General features: G+C 42.7%; 1 protein-coding gene across 10 annotated transcripts in view; it reads left to right on the top strand.

Annotated features, from left to right (window-relative positions):
• LOC142373457 (NACHT, LRR and PYD domains-containing protein 14-like) overlaps positions 1-15,367 on the top strand; it is a 337,305-nt gene that overhangs the window by 270,481 nt on the left and 51,457 nt on the right. For 2 of the 10 annotated variants that reach the window (XM_075456718.1, XM_075456717.1), the window contains exons 6-8: positions 3,072-3,245; positions 5,474-5,647; positions 7,361-7,531. The exons of 5 other annotated variants lie outside the window; for them this stretch is intronic. In XM_075456718.1, coding sequence (XP_075312833.1) covers positions 3,072-3,245; positions 5,474-5,647; positions 7,361-7,531 — 519 coding nt within the window. The remainder of the gene's footprint in view (positions 1-3,071; positions 3,246-5,473; positions 5,648-7,360; positions 7,532-15,367) is intronic. 3 more of the 10 variants (XM_075456721.1, XM_075456720.1, XM_075456719.1) reach the window with 2 other exon arrangements.

Raw genomic sequence — 15,367 nt, 5'->3', positions numbered from 1 at the left:
CCAAAATTTTGACTTTGATACGATACCTGCCATACACACCTCGATACTCGATATTGAACCGATACCACGGCGAAAATCTAAAAAAAAAAAATCTGGAAAAGAGATGAATAATGGTCCAGCTCGGTCTCACTATGGTTTAATTTTCAGCAGCTTGCTCCTTTCCTGCTGTTTGAGCAAATTACTACAGAGCAAGTATGAGCACAATCTCTTCTGTTAGCATGTTGGCTTTTGCTTAACAGTGAACACATTAATGACTGACTTACACATTTAAGATACTATTTTATTTTAAACAAAGCAAAACAAGACACTACATGGTGGACAAACGTACATCAGAGAATTGCAGTGAAGTATTTCAACCTTTACACTCAGAATAAATATTTGAAAAAAATATAATTGCCAAAATAAATAGCTACTGAACATGGTTTAACAAAAATAAAATTATTGCTTTCCTCATGAACAATGAAATCCCAAATACACTCAACCTGGACGTCTTCTCTTTCCAGAAGACAGATGGTTCCAGAGGGGAGTCAAAGAAGCTATCTATAGCCGCTTTCGGACAGAGCCGTTCTAAGAACGCAGTTATCAGAACTGTCCTACTCGAATTTCGTTCTGATAACTGTCCTTCTGTTTCAGTCTGCATTCGCACATGAGTCGGGACCTGATAGGGACTGATGCGCCGCGCGCAGCCGTCTGCGTCAGTGACGTGTTAGCCGTTAGCCGTTTAGCGCCACATTCAACAACAAAACAGAACCCAGTAAAAGTAATTAGAGAAGAAAAAAACAGCACCAAGAAGCTAACATGGAGAGCGGGGAGGCCACCGTGTTCATGGTCTGCATGATGGTGATATTAATCATGGACGATCACATTAGGCGTCTAATATCGAGGCTGGAAAAGCTCACAGAGAGAGTCAGGAGACGATACTTTTTCATTTCATGAAGGAAGAAAGGAGAGCAGAGTGCTGCAGACAAATGAGACCAGTGCAAGTTTAACTTATTAAACACCCGCCGGTTGTGTCCGTGTTGTATGAGGAAACATTTCAGCCGTGATAGCATGACATGGGGCGTAGCTACCGACCACCACACACCTCCGTCTGATGCGTTATATAGAACCATGAAAAGACCCGACCTCGGAGAAGGAGCTAAATAGTTATAGGAACTAAGGGAGAAAGCCCCGAGTTCCTGTATGTCCGAACACGGGAGAAAACGGCCCCGCGGATTAAAAGGTTATTAGAACTGCCAAAGGTTCCTACAGTCCGAAAGCGGCTATTGTTAACCCATTTAGGCCTAAAACGCCTGGAAAAGAATGCCTGTAAAACCTATGGGCGATTTCAGAAAGACCCCCTAAAACCTGAAGTTTTTCTGGAAATTCAGCAATTGTGTCAACGCCTACTAAATGATTGATTTCTCAGCCTCTGTAGCAGATAGAAACAAAATTCAAAAAGTATTTGAGAGCTTACACCTGTGGCTTTCTTTGGAAATTGAGTTTATTTACATACACCTTCACGAAAATAGAAAATGTAAAAAGTAAAGTGCAGGAACAGCGCTATTTTCAATAAAAAAAACCAGTAATAAAATTTTATTTTATATTTAAATTATTTATTTATCTATTTATTTTATTGCCAGTAATCTCTTCGTACTGGCAGCACAAGGAGCCCATACACATTCCAATAAACGTTTTCATCCCCGGCACAGTTACGTGTGACCACTTTGCCATCTTTGCTCGAGCTGGAGTCTGAAGTACCTGCTCACTGTATCTATTCGTCTCGGAAACGAGATGCGCCCAAAGCTCCTCAGTAAAAATATGATTAAATGCCTGCAACGGTGTGGCATCTGCAGGTAAATCCACTTTCACCCCTGGTGTGCGGTTGAAATCTCTCCGTCGATTACGGTGCTAATTGTCAGTCTTCCACTCACATTCAAACCCTTCAAAATCATCCTCGCCGTTATCGTCATCCTCAAACATATGTGCTCGCCATAAATCTCCATCAATTGGGTCAGCACGTTCATCAGCATCATCAAAGCCAAGAAACTCCTCACAATCGCTCCCGTCTGAAATGTCTTCCGAATGAAAGTCCTCCATGCTTGGTTCGATGAAACTTAACTTTTTTTTTTTTTTTTTTCGATGTAACTTAACTTCAAAACAATGACACGAGGAACATGACGACACTCTCACGTGTCTATTATAATGCATTTAATTGGCGCAGAGGTTAATAATTGGTGCAAAACAACCTTATACATGAAAAAAGACGTGTACGCTTTCCCGGCCTTAAAAGTAGAATAACGCAACAGCGCCCCCGGCCTTAAAGGTAGAATAACGCAACAGCGCCCCCGGCCTTAAAGGTAGAATAACGCAACAGCGCCACCGGCCTTAAAGGTAGAATAACGCAACAGCGCCCTCGGCCTTAAAGGTAGAAATGCGGCAACGCTTTCCCGGCCTCAATGGGTTAAACTGGAAAAACCATCTTTGAACAGAGGAGGTGGCCTCAGGTATCACCTTCCAGCAGCTAAAACTGTCATGGCTCCAGCCCCAGCCTGATGTTTTATCACCTCAGACTGATGTATGATGTATGATAGCTCTGTATCATCACCTCAGACTGATGTATCATCACCTCAGACTGATGTATCATCACCTCAGACTGATGTATGATGTATGATACCTCTGTATCATCACCTCTTGTTTTTCTTTTATTTCCCCTTTTCATTCTACCAGGTGTTAATATCCTAATAATCTAATAGTTTTAGGTCAACTTCCACAGCGAGTGTGGTCGGGGGGAGTGAGATGATTTCTGCTGCTTCTTGCTTGGCTGCCATACCGGAGGTCACCATGTTTCTCTCTTTATCTGCAGATTAGATCAAATAATTCAGAAAAATCCATTTAAAAGTGCTCACGTGTGCGAGACTGAAGAGAACAATTGTGTCACGTCAAATGCAGGAAGATGAGATCAGATTAATCACAGAGGTGAAGAACAATGTTCATCAGAGGACATTACATTCACATCACTGTGTTCAGTTAGAATATGAGTTCAGTTAGTTTTTACTGTGCAGATGTTATTATATTTTCTCTCATCACAGACTTGCTGGGTGTTATCTCTCAGAGACTCACTGTGAAGTTGTGGCCTCTGCTCTGAAGTCCAACCCCTCCCATCTGAAAGAACTGGACCTGAGTAACAACAAGCTGACGGATCCAGGAGTGGAACATCTGTCTGCTGGACTGGAAAGTCCAAACTGCAGACTGGAGGCTCTGAGGTCAGTTCACTGCAGCTCTTTTAGTTTAAATGATTTACTGTTATGTTAAAATGATGAAAATATTCAGTGTTTCCACACTTCTAAATAAAGCTTCTCTTACATTGTTCACCTGCCAAAGCAGTTCTTTTCTCAGTTTCTTAAATAAACAGTAACTTAGAAAGATGATCCTGGTTATAAACCATTTCTCTTTAGTCATAAAAGAAGACAAAACCCTTTAGATCAGACTTAAAAATGGAGCAGCTTAAATGTTTCTTTCACTCGTCCTTCTGGGTTCATCTGAGAGATCTTTGATCAGTAAAGTTTGGAAAGCTGGATGAAGATTAAACTGCAACACAAACTGACAGATCTGCTGCTTCTGCAGCTCATTTGAACATGACAAATGTGCAGAGTTCAGTCACTTTCAGCACAATGACTCAGTCTCCTTTGGGTTTTAGCCTTCAGACAGTAATTACAGACAGACTGTGAAGGAAAGGCAGAGCACTGCCCCAACACTTCATTTTTACATGAATCTTACAAAATCAGCAAAACACGAGGAAAACATGCAAAAAGAGTTTATAGAAAAAAGTGTGCACAGGAGTGGAATTCAGAATGAGCCCAAAGAGAAGCTGCTGGATGTGTGTGTTTAAAGGACAATTTCGGTCGTTTACAACATCCAGCTGTATTGCCCAATCTACCCATGATTTAGCCATAACAAAGACGCAAAAAAATGTCATCCGACCCTGACAGTGTTGCTTGCACGGAGATTTCGGACTGACAACATAGCCATGGGGGCATCAATTTATATTGTGTTTTAAACGCTATTTTTATACCTCTTCTACAGCTCCAAACAACATAACACTTACGTGGTAGTGAGTAGAGGGTCCCTAAAGCCAAACCGAAGTGTCCCGAGGTCTTCATGTGGTCGGATATAGAGTCCAGAATGAATTTAATCAAGCCAGTACCTGCTCTCAATCAGAGCCTCTTCCGTCAACAAGAGGCTATCTCACGCGAGACATCACGGCAATCAACTACGGACTCACGTGACGTGATGTCTCGCGTGAGATAGCCTCTTGTTGACGGAAAAGCTCTGATTGAGAGCAGGTACTGGCTTGATTAAATTCATTCTGGACTCTATATCCGACCACATGAAGACCTCGGGACACTTCGGTTTGGCTTTAGGGACCCTCTACTCACTACCACGTAAGTGTTATGTTGTTTGGAACTGTAGAAGAGGTATAAAAATAGCGTTTAAAACACAATATAAATTGATGCCCCCATGGCTATGTTGTCAGTCCGAAATCTCCGTGCAAGCAACACTGTCAGGGTCGGATGACATTTTTTTGCGTCTTTGCTAAGGCTAAATCATGGGTAGATTGGGCAATACAGCTGGATGTTGTAAACGACCGAAATTGTCCTTTAAAAATGTAAAAATCCAGAAGTAACAGATGTGCAGCAGACACCTGCCAGCACAGAGAGATGGTGCCACCTGTTCAGAGGGGTGGGCTACAAGGACAGATTGATGGCATACTGAGGTATGTTGGGCCTAAAGTCAGTCAGAGCCTTCAGTGTCAATAAGGGGTCCTCTTTCAATGTGGACAGGTCACCATGGCAACGGGTGGTGATCACATGACCTGCTCCGAAGGAAGGAAGTGGAAGTAATCCCATTTCTATATGACTTCTTTTCTTAGGGAACTTCACCCAGGCACAGAACTGAGCAACATCTTCACCTCTGAGCTTTTGTCCATTACAGTACTGAAACATGGCAGCGCTAAAAGATCAGCAAATAACTGGAGACTTATGTCCCAGTGTCTTCTATCCACCTGATAACAGCTGATCATTGGAATCCCTTTATCTGCTTTACTATTTCATGTTGTTGCCAAAGTCTGCCGATTACTTTGACTGTAGACATAAAGTTTTAGGTCAACTTCCACAGCGAGTATGGTTGGGGGGAGTGAGATGATTTCTGCTGCTTCTTGCTTGGTTGCCATACCGGAGGTCACCATGTTTCTCTCTTTATCTGCAGATTAGATCAAATAATTCAGAAAAATCCATTTAAAAGTGCTCACGTGTGCGAGACTGAAGAGAACAATTGTGTCACATCAAATGCAGGAAGATGAGATCAGATTAATCACAGAGGTGAAGAACAATGTTCATCAGAGGACATTACATTCACATCACTGTGTTCAGTTAGAATATGAGTTCAGTTAGTTTTTACTGTGCAGATGTTATTATATTTTCTCTCATCACAGACTTGCTGCTTGTGAACTCTCAGAGACTCACTGTGAAGTTGTGGCCTCTGCTCTGAAGTCCAACCCCTCCCATCTGAAAGAACTGGACCTGAGTAACAACGAGCTGACGGATCCAGGAGTGGAACATCTGTCTGCTGGACTGGAAAGTCCAAACTGCAGACTGGAGACTCTGAGGTCAGTTCACTGCAGCTCTTTTAGTTTAAATGATTTACTGTTATGTTAAAATGATGAAAATATTCAGTGTTTCCACACTTCTAAATAAAGCTTCTCTTACATTGTTCACCTGCCAAAGCAGTTCTTTTCTCAGTTTCTTAAATAAACAGTAACTTAGAAAGATGATCCTGGTTATAAACCATTTCTCTTTAGTCATAAAAGAAGACAAAACCCTTTAGATCAGACTTAAAAATGGAGCAGCTGAAATGTTTCTTTCACTCGTCCTTCTGGGTTCATCTGAGAGATCTTTGATCAGTAAAGTTTGGAAAGCTGGATGAAGATTAAACTGCAACACAAACTGACAGATCTGCTGCTTCTGCTGCTGATTTGAACATGACAAATGTGCAGAGTTCAGTCACTTTCAGCACAATGACTCAGTCTCCTTTGGGTTTTAGCCTTCAGCCAGTAATTAGAGACAGACTGTGAAGGAAAGGCAGAGCACTGCCCCAACACTTCATTTAATTTCTATATGACTTCTTTTCTTAGGGAACTTCACCCAGGCACAGAACTGAGCAACATCTTCACCTCTGAGCTTTTGTCCATTACAGTACTGAAACATGGCGGCGCTAAAAGATCAGCAAATAACCGGAGACTTATGTCCCAGTGTCTTCTATCCACCTGATAACAGCTGATCATTGGAATCCCTTTATCTGCTTTACTATTTCATGTTGTTGCCAAAGTCTGCAGATTACTTTGACTGTAGACATAAAGCAGGCCTTTGCTGTTTCTGCCCTGGTAAACATATCGATGGGCTCTAAAGATGCCTCAGTTAAATGCTCTGCTGCTGAAGCCGGTTTGTGAACCAGGTTTTATGTTCACCAAGAGGTTTTGAAGTGGCCCTCACCGTTACTTCTCTTGAAACTGGAGCAGGTTTGTTTGCACAGTAAATACAATAAACTTGATATAGATGGATAGATATTTTATCACCCCAACTCATCTGACACCAGCCCACCATTTATTTACAAGTACAAAAGCCTGATTGATATTGTGGAGCTTCTAAAAGCCTCCAGAACTGACATCTTTGAAATGTTTGTTGTCCAGGCTGTAAAAGTTCCATGTTTGCAACCTATTCTGCCAAGTTGTGTATGGACAGCTTCGTGGTTTCTATGATGGATTTGCTGCTTTTCCATAAAATCATGAGCTGCCATGCAAAGCACAAATGAAGCCTGGAGATCTGGACCATGAGTAAGACTTTTTAGGGATATCCAGTGTGCTGAAACCGAATGTAGCTGCCTCCTCACATCAGTATGTGATGAACTGAGGGTCAGTGGGTTGCTTTTCTTTAATCCTTTAGAAGCTGACATTAGAAACTATAGAGTTCATTTGTTTCACAAATCACCGTATTCTTACATAATCTGCATCAAACCCTGAGTCTAGTGATGCCACCCAAGGTTCCTCCTGCAGCTGGGAAGCTATTGATCAGAATTAAGAGTCAAAAAGGTCTCTAACAGCAGCTTTATGATTGGTGTTCATCTGCACTTCCTGCTGGGAAACATAAAAAAGGATCATTTTTCAGGACTAATAAGAAACTGTAAGAAAAAAAGTTTCTGTGGACCCAGAGCCCCTGTTGTCTTTAGAAGGCTGAAATAATGATGATGTAGAGGAAGAGAAACATGTCTGATTTTTATGTTTTATACTTTATACTTTCTTACTTTTACTGTTTCATTCTTTCAGGTTGAATGACTGCGGGTTGTCAGAGACCAGCTGTGATTCTCTGGTCTCAGCTCTGAAGTCCAAGCATCTGACAGAACTGGACCTGAGTAAGAACTTTGATCTTAAGGATTTAAGAGTGAAGCAGCTGTCCACAGGACTGGAGAGTCCAAGCTGTCAACTACAGACTCTGAGGTGAGTTTTCTAACTGGATCTGCTGTAGTGTTTCTGTGTGTATCCAATTCTATCAGTAAAGCCTGAGATCTTTGAAAGAGTTGATCACAAAGTGATGATTCTGAAAGGACAGAGCTATCAAAGAAAGTGTTGTTTGAGCTCATGTGTCTCATGAAGGGGCGCCGAACATTAGAATCATTTCAAAGGTTCCCTTTAAGTATTGATATGTCTGCTAACATGGATGTGTCAGTACTGCTTAGGAACATTTAACATAAGCATGCTGGAGTCTTTAAAACAAGCTCTGCAGCTCCAGCCTGATATAAATAAGGATTTTCTTTCCATAGCATTGGATCTTCATAGCAGACTGTGTTGTTTGGCACTTTCCACTGACCAAATGTGGGGCTATGCTCTGCCGCTGACACGAACAATGTGGCCCTGTGGGACATGTTAGTGGAGGTTCTGAAGACCTGGGGCCTCGTGTACAAAGGGTGCGGACGCACAAAATTGTGGCCTACGCACCTTTTCACATCAACGATCAGATGTATCAAGAGCGAAAAGACCGTGGAAATGTGCGGTGCCTCACGCCGACTTCATGGCTGGCGTACGCACATTTCTACAGCTGGTGATTCTTTGACGACACCTAAGGTGATGTTGGGAAACTGTTACGACAATTAGTCCTCAGACAGTGATGTGCACATTTGAGATAGATGAATAATTAATACTGATGAACAATAAACACACCCATGTGTCACAAGTAGATATAAAAGCAGCGCAAAGTGGTTCAATGCATTCCATTAAAAACAATGGCTGCTTTAGCAGTATTAGAAATGCAAATGGTGCAATTTGAAGAGAGCGTGTGTTCAGAGACGGAGAGGATTTGCTGGCACATGATGGCGACTCATTAGCCGTTTTGAGGGAAATCCTCCTGGAACTGTGCGCAGAGCGGCGGCCGGTGTTGGAGCGCAACACAGCGAGGAGCCATGCGCTGCCTGTGCTCACAGGTGATGTGCACACTGGGGTTCGTATAGCAACCGGGGCATTCCGGAGGGCGCTGGCCAACCGATTGGGACTGTGCCAGTCTACCCTGAGCCGAGCCATGCCAGCCGTGTGGGACAGAATTATCCGCGTCTCAGCCACGTATATCAAATTCCCACAATGCAGTTGAACAGGCCAACATTAGCCGCATTCGGACTGTAGGAACCTTTGGCAGTTCTTATAACCTTTTAATGAACGCGGCCGTTTTCTCCTGCATTCGCACATACAGGAACTCGGGACCACGGCCCTCAGTTCCTATAACCATTTTAGCTCCTTCTCCTCAGCTGGGTCTGTTCTGGGTTCTATAGGAACACATCTGACGGAGGTGGTTGGTGGTCGGTAGCTCCGCCCCTTGTCATGTTGTCAGGCTGAAATGTATCCTCATACGACACAGACACAACCTTGGCGTGTTTAATAAGTTAAACCTCACGTGGTCTCCTTTGTCTGCGGCGCTCTGCTCTCCTTCCTTCATGAAACCAAGAAGTATGGCCTGCGCTCCATCCTGCGTCTCCTGACTCTCTCTGTGAGCTCTTCCAGCCTCCATGTTAGACGCCCGATGTGATCGTCCATGATTAATATCACCATCATGCAGACCATGAACACGGTGGCCTCCCCGCTCTCCATGTTAGCTTCTTGGTGGTGTTTTTTCTTCTCTTACTGTTACGCCTGTGTTACTCTCTCTTTTCTTCCTTACTGTTGTATGTTTAGTTTTGTTTTGTTTTGTTGTTGAATGTGACACTAAAGTAACACGTTGCTGTTGCAGACGGCTGCGTCGCATCAGTCCCTATCAGTCCCGACTCATGTGTGAATGCAGATTGAAACAGTTCCGCTGGAGAAGGACAGTTATCAGAACGGTGTTCTTAGAACGGCTTTGTCCGAAAGCGGCTATTAAAGGGACAGTTCGCCTCTTTTGACATGAAGCTGGATGACATCCCATATCAGCAACATCATTTCTGAACATCTTCTTACCCCCTGCTGCGTCCTGTGAGCAGAGTTCCAGGCTCGTTTTGGTGTTGATGAAGGTAGTCCGGCTAGTTTGCCGGGGTCCTGAAAATAAAGCGTTTTGCTTCTCAAAACAATATGCGTTAAACAGAGTAATACATTTACATCACAAAATTGTCCCTCCAGAAAAAGTCAGACCTCACATCGCTTGGCCCTATTTTGCTTTCCTTCATATCACTGAGTTCAGCCACCTAGCAATAGCCGCGCCTGTTACAGTGTTTACTGCTCGGAAGCAGGGGACTGCTCGATCTGCTTTTCGGTCTGCACAGTTTACACAGCCCGTAGTGATACGAAGGGAGAGAAAATAGGGCCAAGCGATTGAGAAGCAGGCTAAAGTGGCCAGTATGACTTTGATTATTTATTGGTACCAGCGACAATGCTAAGAATGCTATTTCTTTAATGATTACAACAACTAACGTTGCCTTTTACTTTGTTTACTTGAACATTTAGTTCTACACTGTTGATGTGGCGTAAATAAACATCTGTGAAAAGAAGCGGATTATCGCGTCCAATCAATGGGCGGCATATTGGCAGAGTTTACAGATGACTTTGGTTCTGTCGACTCCGCCATCTGGAAGAACTTTAAAATGAAAATGGCTGAGTAAAAGTTCCGTACCCTTCTCCATGTTTGGTGGATCTGCCGATTACTTTATTTTCCGTTTCCACAGCAGCAGACTTTTCCAGAATAAAAGCCTGTGAGCAACAGACTTTTACAATAATAAAACCTGCGTTAATGCGCGATAAAATATTTATCGGCGTTAAAGGGGCACTAGGTAGCATTTTCACCTAAAATTATAGCCTTCAGGAGTTTAACAAAGGTTAAACAAGTCAATAGTAAGCGAATGAAGCCTGTCTCGCTCCCAACAGGGGTCTGTATGCTGAAAATCCCATATGTAACTTCGGCAGGAGCGACCCGCTCCTGAAGTGTCGTGATGCGCGAGAAGAGTCGTTTGTGTTTACGGCACTTAGCTAGGTCCTGTATGCTAGCTGTAGTTGTAGGCTATGTGTTCGCTTGCGTTGAAGAGCCAACACCAAGCGTTTCATATTCTGCCTTTCACAGACTGAATATGAAACGTTTGATGTTGGCACTTCCCATCTTTGTGAAATTTCTCCAAGCGTGATCTTGTTCATCTACCATAGTGATCTGCGTTTTAGATCGTGAAGAGACAGGTGATGACGGTGCTCTAATTCCTCCTGAGTTCGAGACGTAGCCTAGCTTCAGAAATACACGGACTGACCTGATTAGAATAAGAATAGCATTTTGATCCGAACAAGAATTGTTATCTACACATGAAAATGGATTAATTTGTGATTGTAATCGGAATAGTGTAGAGCTAGTCTGCGTTTATTGCGGCGTGTATGTTGGTAGTGCCTGCGCGCATCTGTCTAAGATGTAACTTTTGTAAGTGTCTGCTAATACAAAGGAATCACTCCACGAATACACCATGATGAGGGAAGAATCCCATTCAAGATCAGCAACAGTCCATCCATACATCCATTATCTGCCGCTTCTCCGGGGATCGGGTCGCGGGGACAGCAGCCTGAGCAGAGAAACCCAGACGTCCCTGTCCCCGGCCACTTCTTCCAGCAACAGGATTATAGCATATTATCTTGAGTTCTCTCTTCAGAAAATCTCTGATTATAGTATCTTACGTGGGCAGTCTACACTTGTGAATCAGATGACCTAACTGCACTGACTAAATAACACAATGGCAGCATTCGCCACGATGTTTAGTTAGTGGGTGTGTACAGGTGGGCATTTTTACGACAGTGTAGAATTTCAGTTTGACCAATAGAGATCGCTATACTGCCGCTAAACTACCTTGTATCCCTTTAAATAATAAACAAGTTAACGCGATAATAACAAGTTAACTCGCCCAGCCCTAATAAAAATGGTTACAGATGAATCATACACATGGAGTAACTAACCCACACACTTAAACCAGATTATAGAAAGACCAAACAAACAAAAAAAATAAATGAATGAATAGCATTTATTGTCATTACACCTTACAGCATAACAAAATTACAGTTCCAGTACACCCATCTGGACAGACAAACATGGAAAACAGACAGGGGAGACAGGTGACCATGGCCATGCGCTCCTTGCGGTGCGCTGCCAGGACAAAGAGGGCACGCAGCTCATTGAAGAGCGCAGCCGCTCCTTTAATAAGAGAAAGAAAGGACCCACATTAGGTGAGAGGTGGAGAAAAAAAATAAAAATCATTCTTCACACTTTACCCTTTATCAGGATACAGTTTGAGATTGCAAAAAAAAAACTCAGCACAAAAAGCAACACATACACACAACATCATTAAGCAGTGGGACCAGTGAAGAGGTGAGGAATTGCGTGTGTTATCAATGAGTATGTGTGTGTGTGCATGCGTGTGTGTTCAATAAGTCTGCGCAGAGTGTTGTATCAGGCGTTTTGTCCTTGACAGTTGGAATATGTCAGCCAGTTCAACAGTTCTCACAGAGACCCCTCAGGAAGGGGAGGGGGGAGCACATGGGAAAGAGCATCATGTTTTCATAACAAACGTGAAGAACGATTTTGCAGCTGGCTACAAGGCCAGTGTGGGGCGCCGGATTGGAATAACAATTTATTTAGGTCAGACAGACAACTGATTATGTTGCCTGTCTTCGTGTCCTTGCTGGTTGTCTCATGGCGAAAGTCCCGAATTCAACCGAATTTGTGGGATGTGGACCCTTTCCGCCCGGTCCAAGTGATCAATCAGCCATTCTCCCAGATTAATCCATTTCTCTTCTGAGTCCAGGAATCTCAGCCAGCCTGCGAACCTGTGTAAGGATCGCATCCAGCTTCCCATTCTGCTCGTGTAGCATCTCAGCCTGAGCGTTGATTGCGCTTGTGACCCCATCGAACACTGTCCACGTTCTCTTAATTTCGTGAAATACCAGGTATCCTCCAACTCCAAACAGCAGGAACCCGAGTATCATAAATCCGAATATGTACACATCTTCGGCGTCCTCGACAGACAGCATCGCCAAACACACGATCCGCCACTTCCCCCAGGTGTCCATTGAGTATCCAGCGAAGAATGTCCCGTCGGGGCATGAGGGTTCTCCTTTCCCCAACTTTGCATTAGAGAAAATTTGATCAATAGCGTTGAGAGACCAGCTGACCAGATCCATCTTACTTGAATTCGTCTGATATGTAAAAAGATGCTCCAAAAAGACACAGACTCGCTGAGCAGGGCAAAAAAGGGAGGGAGGAGCAGAGAGAAAATGCGACCTCTTCCACCGAGAGCAAGACAAAAATAAAAGGGAATATCCATACATAAAACAACCCCTTCAACATAATCCCATTCATTCCCACCCTGGTCACTGCCCTACATCTGCACACCTGACATGAGGGAGTAGTACACATGAATAAAAGTGAATGCACATGAGGTATTATCTTCAACAAATACATTCAGGAAAGGATTGCGCGTAATTTGCACGGGGGTTACGGGGGTCATGACCCCCTCAAAAATCAGATCCAGTTAATATAACCCCCCCAATATCATCAAATCAAATTATCAAAAAATATCATAAAAATTTGAATGAATAACTTTTGTTTGTTTTATTTATTCATTAATTTCATTTCAAGATAGTATCATGTTTTAATGATACTATTTAATGATACCCCCCTCCTCCCTCCCCCCAAACCGACTACTTGGTATTACCCAACCCGGTTTCTCTGCCGAAAGTTTGTTTAGGCTGTGCGCACGCAGCCGCTGGTGAGTGGTGCCAGAGGGTGCCAGGGATCACTGTGTGGAACCAATGTCACTGAACTGTATCTTAAGTTGCTGTTTGCTCCAATACAGTCACACGTTTTTGGGGTTTGTTGTGCTAAGAGGTGGATTAACGAGAGTTAAATTGATGGAAAAGGGCTGTGACGGCTGCTCAGAAAGTTCACAAAGCTAGCGCGAAAATCTTGAATGTTGTCTTGCACATACCAAGACGTTCACCTCATGTGTTCCTTATATGTGACCCTGCAAGGCGAAACCAGTCGCTTTGATAAAATTTACAAAGCTAAGTTATTGTGCTCACATGAATGGCCATAAACTCAGCTTTCCAAGGATATGTATATTGAAGCTATTGCTATCGCTAAGATAACTGCATCCAAAGTTGGCATGGTTCTCCTGTCACGATAATGCTAGAAGAGGAGAAAATCACCTTTTTAAGCGGCGTTGACAACTGGAATGACTGCTAATGTGTTGAATAGGGATGCAGCAATACCACTTTTTTTTTAGCTAACTAGCAGTTAAGTTACCATTAGCTAACTAGCAGTTAAGTTAGCATTAGCTAACTTCTCCCGACAGGACGCACTCGGGCTGAGGATTGCTGACACCCCGGTCCAACTGAAGCCATAAGACGGTAACTTTCATGATACTGTCGACAGTTTTTTTTTTCCTCTTTTCTTTCGGTGGTGGGTTGTCGGCAGTCTCTGCACTGGTGGTTGGTGGTTTGCTCCGCACAAGAAAGCGCTCTTTCTCTGTTTTCATGTTGTCCTTCAGCCTCTGATGTGTTACAGTCTCATAATTCCCACCTGCGCAACTGCGTTTACAGCGAAATATGGGTTCTCTGAGGATTTTTTTTTTTTTTTAAATAATTTTTTAGGGAATAGAGTTTTCCTCTGTATTATGAAATGAGTACATATAAAGTACTAATATAGTAAATAAGATAAAAATATTTTTGTGTAGTTGTATATGGCACACCAGGACTTGGACACCCTCTGATCGCGGTCTTCATGGTATCGGTTCATGGTATCGGCTAACTTTAACGAGTAGGTGTACGAGTATGTTAGAACAGTATCGGCCCGATACCCGATACCAGTATCGGTATCTGTGCATCCCTAGTGTTGAATCTTCACCGGGCTTAACAGTCAAAACATATGTTTTTCCTTGAAATTTGTTCAACCCGCCCAGTTTTCCAGTCGTTTCAGTAATATATTGTGGTCAACTGTATCAAATGCAGCACTGAGATCTAGTAAAACTAAGACTGACATTTTCCACCGTCTGTATTCAGACATATGTTGTTAAACTCTTTGGTCAGAGCAGTCTCAGTGCTGTGGTTCTGTCTAAAACCTGACTGGTTATGTGTCATAGCAGTTATTTTGTTTTAAAAAGTAATTAAGTGGTTGAAAAACCGCTTTTTCAACGATCTTACTTAAAAATGGGAGATTTGAGATGGGCCTGTAGTTGTTCATTTGTGTCTTGTCAAGATTGTCCTTTTTCAGCAGAGGTTTGATTACAGCTGTTTTTAGTGGCTCTGGAAACACACCCGACATTAAAGACAAGTTCACGATCAGTTCTTACTCCTTTAGTATTATTATTATTAATTTATAGCAATCTTAATGTGATAGTAAGTGGGCAATATGTGAAATCGGTTCAGAATAAAGGTGCAAGCTGCACTCCAGTGTGCCACCCTGTATTGTGTGATGTATCGAGAGTTGCATTGTGCATAATACATTTGCTGCATGTAGGTGCCAATACAGTGATGAAATTGATTAATCTTTAAGTTCTTCTCAGCTGCCACTGTTGGCTAGTGCTTAAACACTGAATTTAACTACTGTGTTGTTATGGCATAAATAGTCAAGTGAACTGCTGCATTTACGTTAAGTAGCCTAAATCAGTAAAAGTATCACAATGTATTTCTAACACAGGAATGGCAAATTAGCAAGCAAGAAAATGATTAAATAAATAAATAAATACATAAATAAATAAATATGCCGCGAGTTTAACCCCCCCAATGGTAGACCAAAAGTTACGCCCTTGACCACATATGATTTGAAATTGAACAGCAGAATGTTGAAGTGAG

The sequence above is a fragment of the Odontesthes bonariensis genome, chromosome 23 (assembly GCF_027942865.1).
Source record: "Odontesthes bonariensis isolate fOdoBon6 chromosome 23, fOdoBon6.hap1, whole genome shotgun sequence".
Classification (NCBI taxonomy): domain Eukaryota; kingdom Metazoa; phylum Chordata; class Actinopteri; order Atheriniformes; family Atherinopsidae; genus Odontesthes; species Odontesthes bonariensis.
The sequence above is the reverse complement of the archived record's forward strand: the minus strand, read 5'-3'. Positions and strand labels throughout refer to the sequence as shown.